The sequence below is a fragment of the Octopus sinensis genome, linkage group LG6, assembly GCF_006345805.1.
Source record: "Octopus sinensis linkage group LG6, ASM634580v1, whole genome shotgun sequence".
In the NCBI taxonomy this organism is placed as follows: domain Eukaryota; kingdom Metazoa; phylum Mollusca; class Cephalopoda; order Octopoda; family Octopodidae; genus Octopus; species Octopus sinensis.
Window position 1 is genome coordinate 40630969 of NC_043002.1, and position 14076 is coordinate 40645044.

Consider the following 14076-nt stretch of genomic DNA (forward strand, 5'->3'; position numbering starts at 1 on the left):
ATCTTTCAGCAACTTATCATATAAATCATTTGTAACTTCATAAAGATTATTAGTTTTATCCGAAAATACAAACTTCTTTTTAGAACTCTCTCTCTCTCTCTCTCTCTCTCTCTCTCTCTCTCTCACACACACACACATATACACATGAAAGAAGATAAAACTATCTTTACATCAGGTAAATGGGCCTGCTCATTATGTAGGAAAGGAGTTGGAAGAAATTCCATTCGGTGCACCCAATGTAAACTATGGACACATAAGAGGTGCAGTGGAATCACAAGTAGAATAACAGATAAAGCCATCTTTGTATGTGGCAGATGTGCAGGAACAATAAGCATTACAAGCACACTAAATTTAGATTCTCTCAAATACTCAGGAGGCTCTCTTGAGGTTGTAGATAGTTTTTGTCACCTAGGTGACCAAATTAGCAATGGTGGTGGATGCTCTGAAATATTGTTTCTAGAATAAAAATAGGGTGGAGAGAGCTATTACTGCTGTTGGCAACAAAAGGACTCTCTCTCAGAGTGAAAGGTAGACTGTATGATGCTTGTGTGCAAACAGTTATACTCCATGGTAGTGAGACATGGGCTCTGAATGCAGAAGCCATGTGTAAACTGGAGAGAAATGAAGGCAAAATGCTCTGTTGGATGTGCAACACCAGTGCACATGTACAACATAGTGCAAAAGTATTGAGAGAAAAGTTGGGCATAAGAGGAATCAAATGCAGCATGCAAGAGAGAAGATTATGTTGATTTGGACATGTGATGCGTATGAATGAGGACAGCTGCATAAAGAAGTGCCAATCACAGAAACTGGATGGTACCTGTGGAAGAGGGAGACCCAGGAAGATGTAGGATGAGGTGGTAAGGACTGATCTCAGGATGTTGGGCCTCACAGAGGAAATGACAATGGACTGAGATGTTTGATGATATGAGGTTCTTGAGAAGACCTGCCCACGTTGGTGAAACTGAGTTCTACAAGTGCTGTGTGTCCCACCAACGCTTAACTAGAAAACTTCTCTCACACCCTACCATAACAAACCAAACTACACCTCTTCTCTTCCTTGCATTTCCACTTCATGCACTATGCCTACCTCCCACTCCCCAATCCTGTCCTCTTGGCCCTGTCTCACTGTATTATTGCTATCTGATAGCCCCCCCCCTGACCTGTGTATTCTACCCACACATAACAAGAAAACTTTTCACACACCCTACTCCAACAAACCAATATCTCTTCTCTTCCTTACATTTCCTCCTTCATACACCATGCCTACCTCTCACTCCCCAGTCCTGTCTTCAGAGCCCTGTTTCTCTGTATCATTGCTATCTGGTAGCACCCCCCTCCCCTCCCACTCTAAATATACCCAGGTTTTCACCACTCACTTCTCCTTACCTCTGCACTCTCTAATCATGCTTCTTTCGCAATATCCTGCCATTTATATTATGACTTTTGAACTTCAAGGGTATACCCTGGCACTTGCCACCATCTGTATCTCTCTCTCTCTTTACTCGACCATCTCATTTATATTCTGATCCATCCATTATGAGTATGCCTGGTATTTTGCCTCCATCTTTATCCTGCTGTCTCCCACTATTTCTCCCCTTCTCCTGCACTTCTTTTAGGTTGGATAACCATGTAGCTCCTTTGTGGCAGCACACCTGTTTCTGTCTTCATTCTTGATCTTTCTCTCTCTCTCCGGTTGGGTAACCTTGTACCTCCTATACAGCAAGACACCTGTTTCTGTCTCTCTGTCTCACTATAACCTTTCATCATCTGTCACAACATCACCTCCTCCAATGCCCCTTCCATTCTCAAAAGATTTTTGTTTTGCAAGTTACTTGGTGACCCTGTCAGTGCAGGTACAACTTAAAAAGTATCCAGTCTACACTGTAAAGTGGTTGGCATTTGGAAGGGCATCCAGCTGTAGAAACCTTGCCAAAATTGATCTCACCTGTGTTTGTGCCACACAAAAAGCACTAAGTTCACTCTGCTGAGTGGTTTGTGTTAGGAAGGGCATCCAGCTGTAAAAGTCCTGCCAAAACAGTCACAGAAGTCTGGTGCAGGCTTCTGCTTGGCTGGCTCCCATCAGACTGTCCCATCCATGCCAGCATGGAAGGCGGACATTAAATGATCATGCATGCATGCATGTATGTATGTATGTATGTATGTATGTATGTATGTATGTATGTATGTATGTATGTATGTATGTATGTATGTATGTATGTATGTATGTATGTATGTATGTATGTATGTATACACACACACACACACACACACACATATACATGCATATATATATTAAAAGTAATTAAGTCACTGTTTGGTCATAGAGTGACCAACGGTTTTGCATTCACAAAGGCCTTACTTAGCCTTGCAGACATCTCATCAGACTCTAAAGCCAAAGACAAGAGTCTGCTTCTTTTTCGGGTTTATGATACATTGACAATATATATATTTCTTTACTGCCCAGAAGGGGCTAAACATAGAGGGGACAAACAAGGACAGACGAAGGGATTGAGTCGATTATATCGTCCCCAGTGTGAAACTGGTACTTTATTTATCGACCCCGAAAGGATGAAAGGCAAAGTTGGCCTCGGTGGAATTTGAACTCAGAACATAATGACAGACGAAATACCGCTAAGCATTTCACCCGGCGCGCTAACGTTTCTGCCAGCTCGCCGCCTTCCATTGACAATATATATACATACATACATATATATGTATATATATATATAGAGATAGATTAGGATGTATGTATAAAGACAGACAGACAGATAGATAGATAGAAAAACAGATAAATAGATAGGTAGCTAGATAGACAGATATAAAACAACATTTAACTTTCCATACACACACATGAATATATATAGTATCATTATCAACATCATGATTTTTTTCCAAGTTATGAAAGGCTGAAGAAGGCTGAAAGAATATCCTTCAAAGCATCTTAATTTTCCTTTGAGACAAATTCATGTGAAGTGAAATTTACAACCAATATATCTAAACCTATTACTGCTACTGTTAGCATTGCAGCATTATTGAAGAGGAAACCTTTGGATTTTCTTTTGTTCACACTACTGTCAAATAAATTCTGTTAATTCCCCACTTCAGACCGTATCTAACTGCAGATTGAATTTATAAGGGTATGAGTTAAAATAAAGATTTTCCTCACACAGAATATAAAAACGAAGCTATTGTTAAGTGAGAGATAGATAGACGCAGAACAGAACAGAACAACAGAACAGGGCATTAAATAGGCAATAGGCACATGACACATACAGAATGGTAGAACAACAGATGCAAGAACAAGAATAGATAATTGTAAAGATGGAAGGGAACAGAACAAAAGAGAGAGAGAGAAGGGTGAGAGATAGGCTTAACCAATAAACCAAAACCTAAGCCAAAATAAATATTATTATGGAAAACATTCTAATATTATCATGCTGGCTTTAGGTTTAAATCCTCTTTTAAGATTTAAATGTACTGCAAGGTAGGTTGAGATTGGAGTAAAATGTATGTGAATAAAATATAAAATATATTTGTAAATACATATGCAAAATGCACACACAGACTCCTGGACCAGCCTACCTTGCAGTAAAGAGGAAAGGTGGACAGATAGATAGAAGAGGATGGATACAAGAACATGCACACTCATACATAAGCAAAGATGATGTTTGGGTCAAGAGAATTCTGTAATTGTGCAGAAGATAGTACAAAATGTCTAGTGCAGGTATCACAATACACACATACAAAGTGAAAAAATAAAATGCACTTGGTACACTTTTGTATGTAAAATGGTTGGTGTTAAGGAGAGCAGCCAGCTATAGAGAAACCCTGCTAAAAGCTGAGACATGTGACACATGGCCTTCTGCCCCATTCAACCCATGACATTATGGAAAACAGATGTAATAAGCCTGAAGATAACTTGGAAACACCAGGCATGTTTTAAAACTTGCCTAGATAATATCTTCAATGTAGGAAACTATTAGTAGCTCAAAACTATATACTGTGTACATTAAAGTATATTTATCTCTTACCAAATGGAGTACTGTTTCTCTTGATCTTTCTTTAATGGAAAAGTTAAGTATATCATCTATTCATTTATATATGTGTATGTGTGTGTGTGTATATATATATACATACACACACACACATATATATTTAGTAACAGGAGGAGCATCCAACTATAGAAAACTGCCCCAACATACTCTCATCTGACCCATGCAAGGATAGAAAAGTAGACATTAAAATGATGATGATGATTCAATCATTCATTCGATCATCCTCAACATAATCGTTTAATGTCTGCTTTCCATGCTGGCATGGGTTGGACGGTTTGAGGACTGGCAAGCCAGGAAGCTGCACCAGGCTCCAATCTGATCTGGCAAGGTTTCTACAGCTGGATGCCCTTCCTAATATCAACCACTCCGAGAGTGTAGTGGGTGATTTTTACATGCCACCAGCACAGGGGCCAGTCAGACAGCACTGGCATTGGACCACGTTTGAATGGTGCTTTTTACGCACCACTGGCATGGGAGCCAGTCAGGCCATCATCACCGTTTTAATGTCCACGTTTTCATCCTTGCATAGGTTGGATGAAGTTTGTTGAAGCAGATTTCCTACAGTCATATGCACCTGCTGTTGTCAACTCTTAACTGTTTTCAAGGAAGGAAACAGGCTTTTGCAGAATATTGGAAATGAAAGATGCTGCTTGTATGACAGTGACATTCATTTACAAGTATATTATGAGGGCAAGACAAAGAGACACAAACATACACACACTCATACATACATACATATATTCATACATACATACATACAAACATACATACATACATACAGACAGACAAATAACTAGACATATATATTAGAAAGAATGAACATGCAAGACGTGCTATCACTTTAGAGCATGAATTTTATAATTTTAACTTAATTGTAGAGTTGTTACAATGGAGTTGTTGGAGTAAAAGGTATCATATAAATAAGGGAGTAAGAAGTTGTTGATAGAATGCAGGACAGTAGTTTAAGAGAGATTTATCTGTACTCTATATATACATATATGTTGAGCTTGTTTCAGTTTCTCTCTTATCAAATCTACTTTGGTTGGCCAGGGGCTATAACAGAAGAAATCTGCCAAAAGTAACATGAAGTGGGACTGAACCCAGAGCCATGTGATTGGGAAGCAAACTTCTTAACCACACAGCCATGCCTGGGTGTTGTATTGAAAACAATAACTACATACTGACATACATGTGCATACATATACATATACACAGATTGAAGACAAGTGGCTAAACACACTCGGCTTTCTGGAGGATGGCCCTTGGGAGTTGTTTAAACAAATAACCAACAGAACAGATGATCGATGACCTGTCTCAAGCTCAGCAATGGACAGGAAGAAGACTGAAAGGTATATACAGTTCTGGTGACTTGATTTTAGTGGTGTACAAGCCTTTTGAACACACAGCAACAGACATAAAACTGTATAGTTGTTTGTTTGTGAGTATGTGTATATATCAGAGTCTGTCTGTATGTGTATTTCCTTCCTGAGATTTTGGCTGTGCTTTTTTTTGTATTGTTTCTACCATTTAGATACCTTTCACATTGCCAATGTCTATGATGGAACTGCCAGAAATCTTTATTATAATATCAATACCAGAGAAGTTGTTTTACAGCCGCAGCATAAACAAGGCAATGAGGGGAAGCCTCAACATCACTGTTTCTCAATTATTTTTTGCCTATGGACTCCTTTAAATCCTATTTTACTAAGGGAAGAGGCCCCTTATAGTCATTCAATGTCTAAAAGCTTACTATATTTCTATGATTAAATATTATTAGGAATTGTATAAAAAAATGTTTAAATATTTATTATGCATAAATTTTTACAATGAAATTTTATATGGACTCACAAGAACCATATGGACACCAGTTGAGAACCACTGCTCTACATGGTCACTCAAGCAGCCAAATTTCCTTCAAATCATCTTTGGAAAGAAGGACATATTGGACGATGCAGTCCTGAGTGCAGAATATCAAGTAAAAAGGTGGGCTGTTCATGGTTGGAAAATCTTTGACAATGAATCTGCTCCATCACAACAAATTGTGCATACAGTATTTGATGGCATAAAAGACATATCTGCATATTAGTGCAGCCCAATTGCAGCAGCATATATTCAAGTGAAAAAAGATTTTTGTGCTTTAAAGCATGTAATATAGGCCCAGCTTTACATATAGGTCCTGGGGTGATATTTTGTGACAATATATTGTAAAAAAAGTGTGTCTTATTTACTGTCATATATGGTAATTAAATATTCTAAAGACTGAAAAATTTACCATCAAATTTTGTTCAAAAATATATATGGAAATATACTGTATTTTACTTACATTTCGAACTTCAATTTTTGGCATTCCTCAAAGAAGTAATGGATGATGAATTTCTTGACAAAATCTGGATTTAAGTTATTCCAGATTATTTCTGTCCGCCCAAACTGAAAATAAATAAATCAAAAGAAATATAGAAAGCAATGTTTTCAATAAAAATTGCAGCATATTTGATATATCATATCAAATACAACTTTCATACAGAACTACTACATACTGTAAAACAATGGTCAGATTATTTTGGCACAAGGCCAGCAACTACAGGGCTTAACTGGTATTTATTCTATTGGATAAGGCGGCGAGCTGGCAGAAACGTTAGCACGCCGGGCGAAATGCTTAGCGGTATTTCGTCTGCGTTACGTTGTGAGTTCGAATTCCGCTGAGGTCGACTTTGCCTTTCATCCTTTCGGGGTCGATAAATTAAGTACCAGTTATGCACTGGGGTCGATGTAATCGACTTAATACCTATGTCTGTCCTTGTTTGTCCCCTCTGTGTTTAGCCCCTTGTGGGTAATAAAGAAATAGGTATTTATTCTATTGACCTTGAAAGGGTGAAGAACAAAGTCAGCCTTGATGACATTTGAACTCAGAGTATATGGAATGGGAAAAAATTCTGCTAACTTTTTAGTCTGACACACTAATGATTCTGCTAGTTTACTGCCTTACAATAAAGGCTGGCATGGGTTGGATGGTTTGACTGGGCTGGCACGCTGGAAGGCTGCACCAGACTCCAGTCTGATATTAAAATATTTACAATAAAGTGTAAACAATAACACTGCTGTAGCTTATCACATCCATCACACTGTAAATAATACTTTATAATGAGTGAATGAGATAGCCAAATCTCCGTCAAATAACACCGTTCTACTTTAAATGAAGATTCTCTCTTTCTCTCCCTTTATACATACATATATATATATATAATATATATATATATATATATATATATTGTCAGTGGATCATATATCCCATACAGAAGCACAATCTGAAGAATAGACCAGTAATATTTTTACAAGCAGTTAAATATATCTCCAGTCATTGAGTGAGCAATGGTTCTACATCCATAAAGAACTAGGCTTTACAGACAACTCATCAAACTCAATGGCCTAGCACTTTTGGGATGCGAAACCATTGGTCACTCTATGATTGGACATATAGTTAACTGTTTGTAAATATATATATATATATATATATATATATATATATATATATATACACACACACATACATACACATATGTATATGTATGTATTTGAAAGAAAGACAGAAAAGTCATGGCTGTAACATCTTTGATCATAAGTCTGCTTTATCAAGGCTGATGTGGCCTAAAGAACAGTAGTCTTATAGTCTGTAGCAAAGCTGCTAAACACCACCACCACCACTCTGCAACCCTGTTGCATAATACAACAAAGTATAAATATAGTAAAATAGGAATCCAAGGAAATCAGTGATGTTCTATGGCAGCTAAAAGTAACAAATAATTCAAACAGTGGAATAGATTTTATGAATATAACTTTCGAATTCAACATTTTATTGGCTTTGTGTCTCTTTATTTTTTCTCTTTCCCTTTTCTAGATAGCTTACTGCGATTAAACAAATAAAGCCGTCAGTCTAAGTTATCATGTCAACTTATATAGTTTAATAAACAATAAGCTAAGATGATCTTTATTTAGTTTTATTTCTTTTTTTTTTATGCTGTTCATGAAAATATCATATTGTAAACAACAAATGTTTTTCTAAAAAAGAAAACAAATCAATGATTCAATTTGATTTATAATAAAGAACACTGGAAGTAGCAGAAGACAAAAAGGAAAATTAATAGAAAGAAAAAAATTAAATAAATTTAAGACCAAAGATATTGTTTGAAGTCCAGTAGAGAGGATATGATAGGAAATGCATGTAAAACATTCATCTACTTAAAGGTAACATACTAAAAATTTTGTTTGTATTGTTTCATTCTTTTTGCCATGTCCAGCAAGAGCTGGAGAATTTTGTAAATTAAAAAGTGATTAAATTTTTTGTACTAAACTTTTCCTCCTTTGGTTCTGAATGCTCTTCCTGTAAACAATTTAAATGTAAAATGTAAGTAGCCAAGAATACTGAGGAAAGTGTTTCAATCATATGCAAGGGATAATTCTGTTTTGTCACCAAAGCCTTATTATGATGAGATATCACTTAAGATTTTATGTAGGTCAAGATGGACAAGCTGTGATGCCCTAAACATTGTGTTTTTTGGTCAAGAAGAAAAGCAGAACCATCACTACAAAATTTTTGTTATGCAGGTCTTAAAGGACAAATTGCAAATATATTTCATGGTTATGAGGATCATAAAGGACAAGTTGAGAGCAACAAGAGATTTTATTTATTTTGTGCTGTGTAGGTCATGAAGACAAACTGGGCTGTATTCTAAGGATTTTGTGTTTATGTAAAACAAGTAGGAGAAATTGAGATGCCACTAAAAATTTCATTTATGTTACTCATGAAGGACAAGTTGAAATGCTATTAAATATTTTGCATGTATGTAAATTATTATGGACAAGATTAGATATCACTAAAACTTGTTTTATGTGGGTCATGACAACAAATGCATCTACCACTAAACATTATGTTTTTGTGGGTTTTAAAAGACAATTTGAGCTATGCTAAATATTTTGTTTATGTTAGTCATAAAGGACAAGTTGAGCTATCACTTAAGAATTTGTGTTTATATAGGTCATGAAAACAACTTGAGCTGCCACCTAAAGTTGTGTGCTTATGTACATCATAAACAAGAAGCCAAGTGATTGAGTCTCAAATCATATGTACATTTTGGAAAGTATTGGTTCAAGTGGGTACCGAAACCAAGTTACAAATACTAGGGCAACTATATTGATGAGTTCAGTAGAATATACAAATTAATTCCAGTACTTATTTTGAAAATCTGGTACTTATTCTATTAGTCTCTTTTGCTGAACCACTAGGTTACGAGGGACATAAACAAACCAACACCAGTTGTCAAATGGTATGTTTGTGTGGAGGAACAAACAAAGACACACATACACTTACATACAGTTTCCATCTACCAAATTTACAAGGCATTGGTTTGTCCAGGTCTATAGTAGAAGATACTTGCTCAAGGAACCATGACTGAACTGAAAACCACGTAGCTGCATAGTAAACTTCTTAACCACAAAGCTCTGCTTGCACATGTGTGTGTGTGTGTGTGTATTGTTTTATTCTTTTACTTATTTCAGTCATTTGACTGTGGCCATGCTGGAGCACCACCTTTAGTTGAGCAAATCATCCCCAAGAGTTATTCTTTGTAAGCCTAGTACTTATTCTATTGGTCTCTTTTACTAAACTGCTAAGGGGGATATAAACAATAATTTGTCAAGCAATGGGGGACAAACTCAGACTCACAAATACATACATATATATATATATAAATACAATGGGCTTCTTTCAGTTTCTTTCTTCCAAATCCACTCTCAAGGCTTTAGTCAGCCTGAGACTAAAGTAGAAGACACTTGCCCAAGGAACCATGCAGTGGGACTGAACCCAAAACCATGTGGTTGGGAAGCAAGCTTCTTACCACACAGCCACTCCTGCACCTGTGTATAACAATGAAAAAGAAAATAAAAGAAAGAAAAGAAAAACCTACAGGGCGTGACAGGGATCTGACACATTTATCAGTCTCTTCTCATCAAATCAAACCTTCCAAAAAAACTGTCTAAGACCTCAAAATAGAAATTAGGTTGATGTGAAACATGAAAGTAAAAATCATGCTGATAATTGGTTCACTGTGTATAACAATGAAAAAGAAAATAAAAGAAAGAAAATGAATAAACAGAGTAACAGAACCAACGTTTATATATATATATATATATATATATATATACCATCCAAAAAATAACCCCCTATTACACATCAACACATTCACAAAATACTGTTAGTTCGTTCAGACAGAATATCTAATGCATCTCCCAATGCATCACCATCATCATCATCATCATCACCATCATTTAAAGTCTGTTTACCATGTTGGCATGAGTTGGATGGTTTGACTGAAAATTGGTAAGCCGGGAAACTGCACCAGGTTCCAATCTGATTTGGCATGGTTTCTACAGCTGGATGCCCTTCCTAATGCCAACTGCTCCAAGAGTGTAGTGGGCACTTTTTACATGCCACCAGCATGGTTGCCAGTTAAGAAACACCAGTATTGGCCATGATTGCGATCTCACTTGGCTTGACAGGTCTTCTCAAGAATTTGCTGTAGTACAATGCATTTACAATGACCAAGAACAATATTAGAAACAACAGAAAAACTCCCACAATACAACATAGATGCAAGCATAGCTGTGTGGTTAAGCAGGTTGCTTTCCAACCACATAGTTCTGGTTTCAATCCCTTTGCATAGCACTTTTGGAAAATGTCTTCTGCTGTAGCCTTGTAAGTCAGATCTGGCAGATAGAAACTAGAAGAAGCCTCTTGTATGTATACATATCATCATCATCATCGTTTAACGTCCGTTTTCCATGCTAGCATGGATTGGACGATTTGACTGAAGACTGGCGAACCAGATGGCTGCACCAAGCTCCAATCTGATCTGGCAGAGTTTCTACAGCTGGATGCCCTTCCTAACGCCAACCACTCTGAGAGTGTAGTGGCTGCTTTTATGTGCCACCGGCACAAGGGCCAGTCATCTATATATATATATATATATATATATATATATATATATATGAAAGAAGGTTTGAAAATGCAATTCAAACCTTCTTTTGTATATAATCCCACTTGTGCGGTACCTTACAACTCCACTTTGTTATATATATATATATATATATATATATATATATATGACTCTGTGTGTGTGTGTGTGCTACTGTCAAATGAAGGTATGTTGTTTAGTGTTTAGGGTATTTGGCTCATGATCGTAAGGTCATGAGTTTGATTTCAGGTTGCACATTATGTCCTTCAGCAACACACTTTATTTCATGATGCTCCAGTCCACTCAATTGGCGAAAATGAGTCATACCTGTAATTCAAAAGGCCAGCTTTGTCACACTCTGTATCACGCTGAATCTCCCTGAGAACTACATTAAAAGTATGCATGTTGGTGAAGCACTCATATCAATTTGACAAGAATGCTGTTTTATTGATTAGCTCACCTGGAATCCTTGTCATCATAACTGACAGATTGCCAGTTACTATCTCCTTGCCCTGACATCAAGTGATAGTTGCAAACAAATGTTAATGTAATGCAAGCAGAATCCTTTTATTTTTTCCAGGGTGTGAAAACATATCTGGTTATGGGGAAATATTAATCCTACTTGGAAACAGATGAGGGTTGGTGACAGGGAGGGTATCCAGTCATTGAAAATCTGACTCAACAAATTCCATCGGACCCATGCAACAATGGAAAACTGGACAATAAAATGATGATGAATGATGATGACATATTAGATATAACAAACACTTTCCTACTCTTCCAAACAGTAAATAAAACAAAAGTAAATAAATAAAAAAAAGACCCCCACAGAACACAGAATTCCACCAGGCAATGGATGAAAAAAAAATGGTCTTGAAACAGTTGATAAGAAAAATAATGCTACATAATGATAATGAGAGAAATAATAGATTTTATCAGGAATAAACAAATCTACTGAAAGAAAATGTTTGCATTAAAATTTAGGAAATTAAAATATTTTAAAACTGTCAATGATTTCAGGTAAAGATAGAAGGTAATATATGTATATATATATATATACACACATACATGCAATGTGAGTGTGTGTGAATTGCATAGATATTGCTTATCAACTAATTAACAACAGAAATAGCTAGTAATTTAAGAAAGCAGTATATGCACTCATACACACACACATGCACAAACGAAAACATCACAATGTCAATGAATGGATTTCTACTGGTCATTAAAAAAACCCAAAGAATTACAGAACAGAAAGCTAAAACAGCCTTTTAAAGATAACAACAACAACAATAATAATAATAAAAGAAAAAAGAAAAGTTTAAACAAGAAATGAACAAAAAAAGAAAGAAAAAGCATGGAAGGTAAAGAAAATGTACAGTCAGTTTGCAAGAGATGTGAACGCCAAGACAGATACAGAGGACTGGTGGCTGTAGATGAGGAAAAGTGACCTGAAGATAAAGACAAATACACACATATGTGCAGCTCAGGAACAAGTATGAAGGACCATCTATATGAAGTGCAGAATAGACAACACTACTGATAGCAACAAATGCAGAATGTGTGGCGAGAGGAGTGAACTGACCCTGAAGGGATGAAAGGAAAAGTTGACCTTAGTGGAATTAATAATAATAATCCTTTCTACTAGAGGCACAAGACCTGAAATTTTGGTGGGAGAGGACTAGTTGATTACATTGACTCCAGAATTTCACTGGTACTTAATTTATTGACCCTGAAAGGGTGAAAGGCAAAGTCAACCATAGCAAAAGTTGAACTCAGAATGTAGCAACAGGCAAAATACCGCTAAGTATTTTGTCCAGTGTGCTAATGACTCTGCCAGCTCATCACCTTAATAATAATAATAATAATTATAATAATAATAATAATAATAATAATAATGATAATAATGATAATAATAATAATAATAATGATAATAATAATAATAATAATAATAATGATAATAATAATAATAATAATAATAATAATAATGATGATGATGATGATGATGACTTCTTGAAAAAAAGAAAAGAGTAAAGGAAAGAATGAAAAAGGAGACTGGAAAGGATGCAGTGGAAGAGGAGGGGAGAAGAAGAAAAGAGGGAGGAAGAGAAAGAAGGGGAGATTGATGAGATGGAGGTGGAATGATAGGAAGAGGCAGAAGAGGAGATCGAGGAGAATATGAAGATTTCACATATAACTAAAAGTAAGAAGATGGGAAGAGTAGGATAAAACTGAAGAAAGTGGAGTGATAAGAAGAAAGGGAAGTGTGAAAAAAATTAAAAAAAGGAAAGATTTTATTAAAATAGAAAATAATTTTAACTGGCAGAAATGAAAAAACTGATAAGAAAAAATAAACACTCAAGGACTAAAAACAAACTAAAGAAGTAAAAACGAAAAGAAACAGGTTAAAAATCTTTTTTTAATTTAAAAGAAATGGAAATCCAAATAGCTAAATAATGAACCGAAGAATATATTTTGTGTGATCAACTGATGTGATTCACTGATTAATATAAAGGTTGAATTTACCTGAAGTATGGCATCAAAGAATGTGTGAAAAAATTTATATAACTATAAATAATAATATTCATAAAAATAGAAAGAAAACCCCAAATAAATCAGTTACCATAAGAAATTTCCGGAGACAACCATTTGTAAAAGTGTCAGAGGTTAACAAACGATTTCCTGACTTTGGAGTAATGTCAGTCTTTGAAGCCAAAATTTATTATTTATTACACCACTTGTGGAACCTGTGGAAATTCCAAATTTTGTAAATGTTCTTATTTTTGTTTATAGAACTTCATAATATCATTTTCATTAAGCTAAAAATTTTGATTAGGTATTTGATTTCATTCCATTGTTAAAGTTGCCAAAAGCTTAACAGATACTTGCAGTGACAAGCAGAATAATATTCCAACCATCCATCTTCTCTGCCAACTATTCCTGGGAGAGTTGTTGGGATAGAGTCCTCCTAGCTGGGGATCTCAGTCATGAACAACTGAAACTATGGATAT

General features: G+C 35.7%; 1 protein-coding gene across 4 annotated transcripts in view; it reads right to left on the reverse strand.

Moving 5' to 3' along the window:
• The window catches only part of LOC115213094 (copine-8), a 266723-nt gene that overhangs the window by 169543 nt on the left and 83104 nt on the right, over positions 1–14076 (reverse strand). For all 4 annotated transcript variants that reach the window (XM_029782016.2, XM_029782015.2, XM_029782017.2 and 1 more), the window contains exon 4: positions 6382–6485. In XM_029782016.2, the coding sequence (XP_029637876.1) occupies positions 6382–6485 (104 nt within the window). The remainder of the gene's footprint in view (positions 1–6381; positions 6486–14076) is intronic.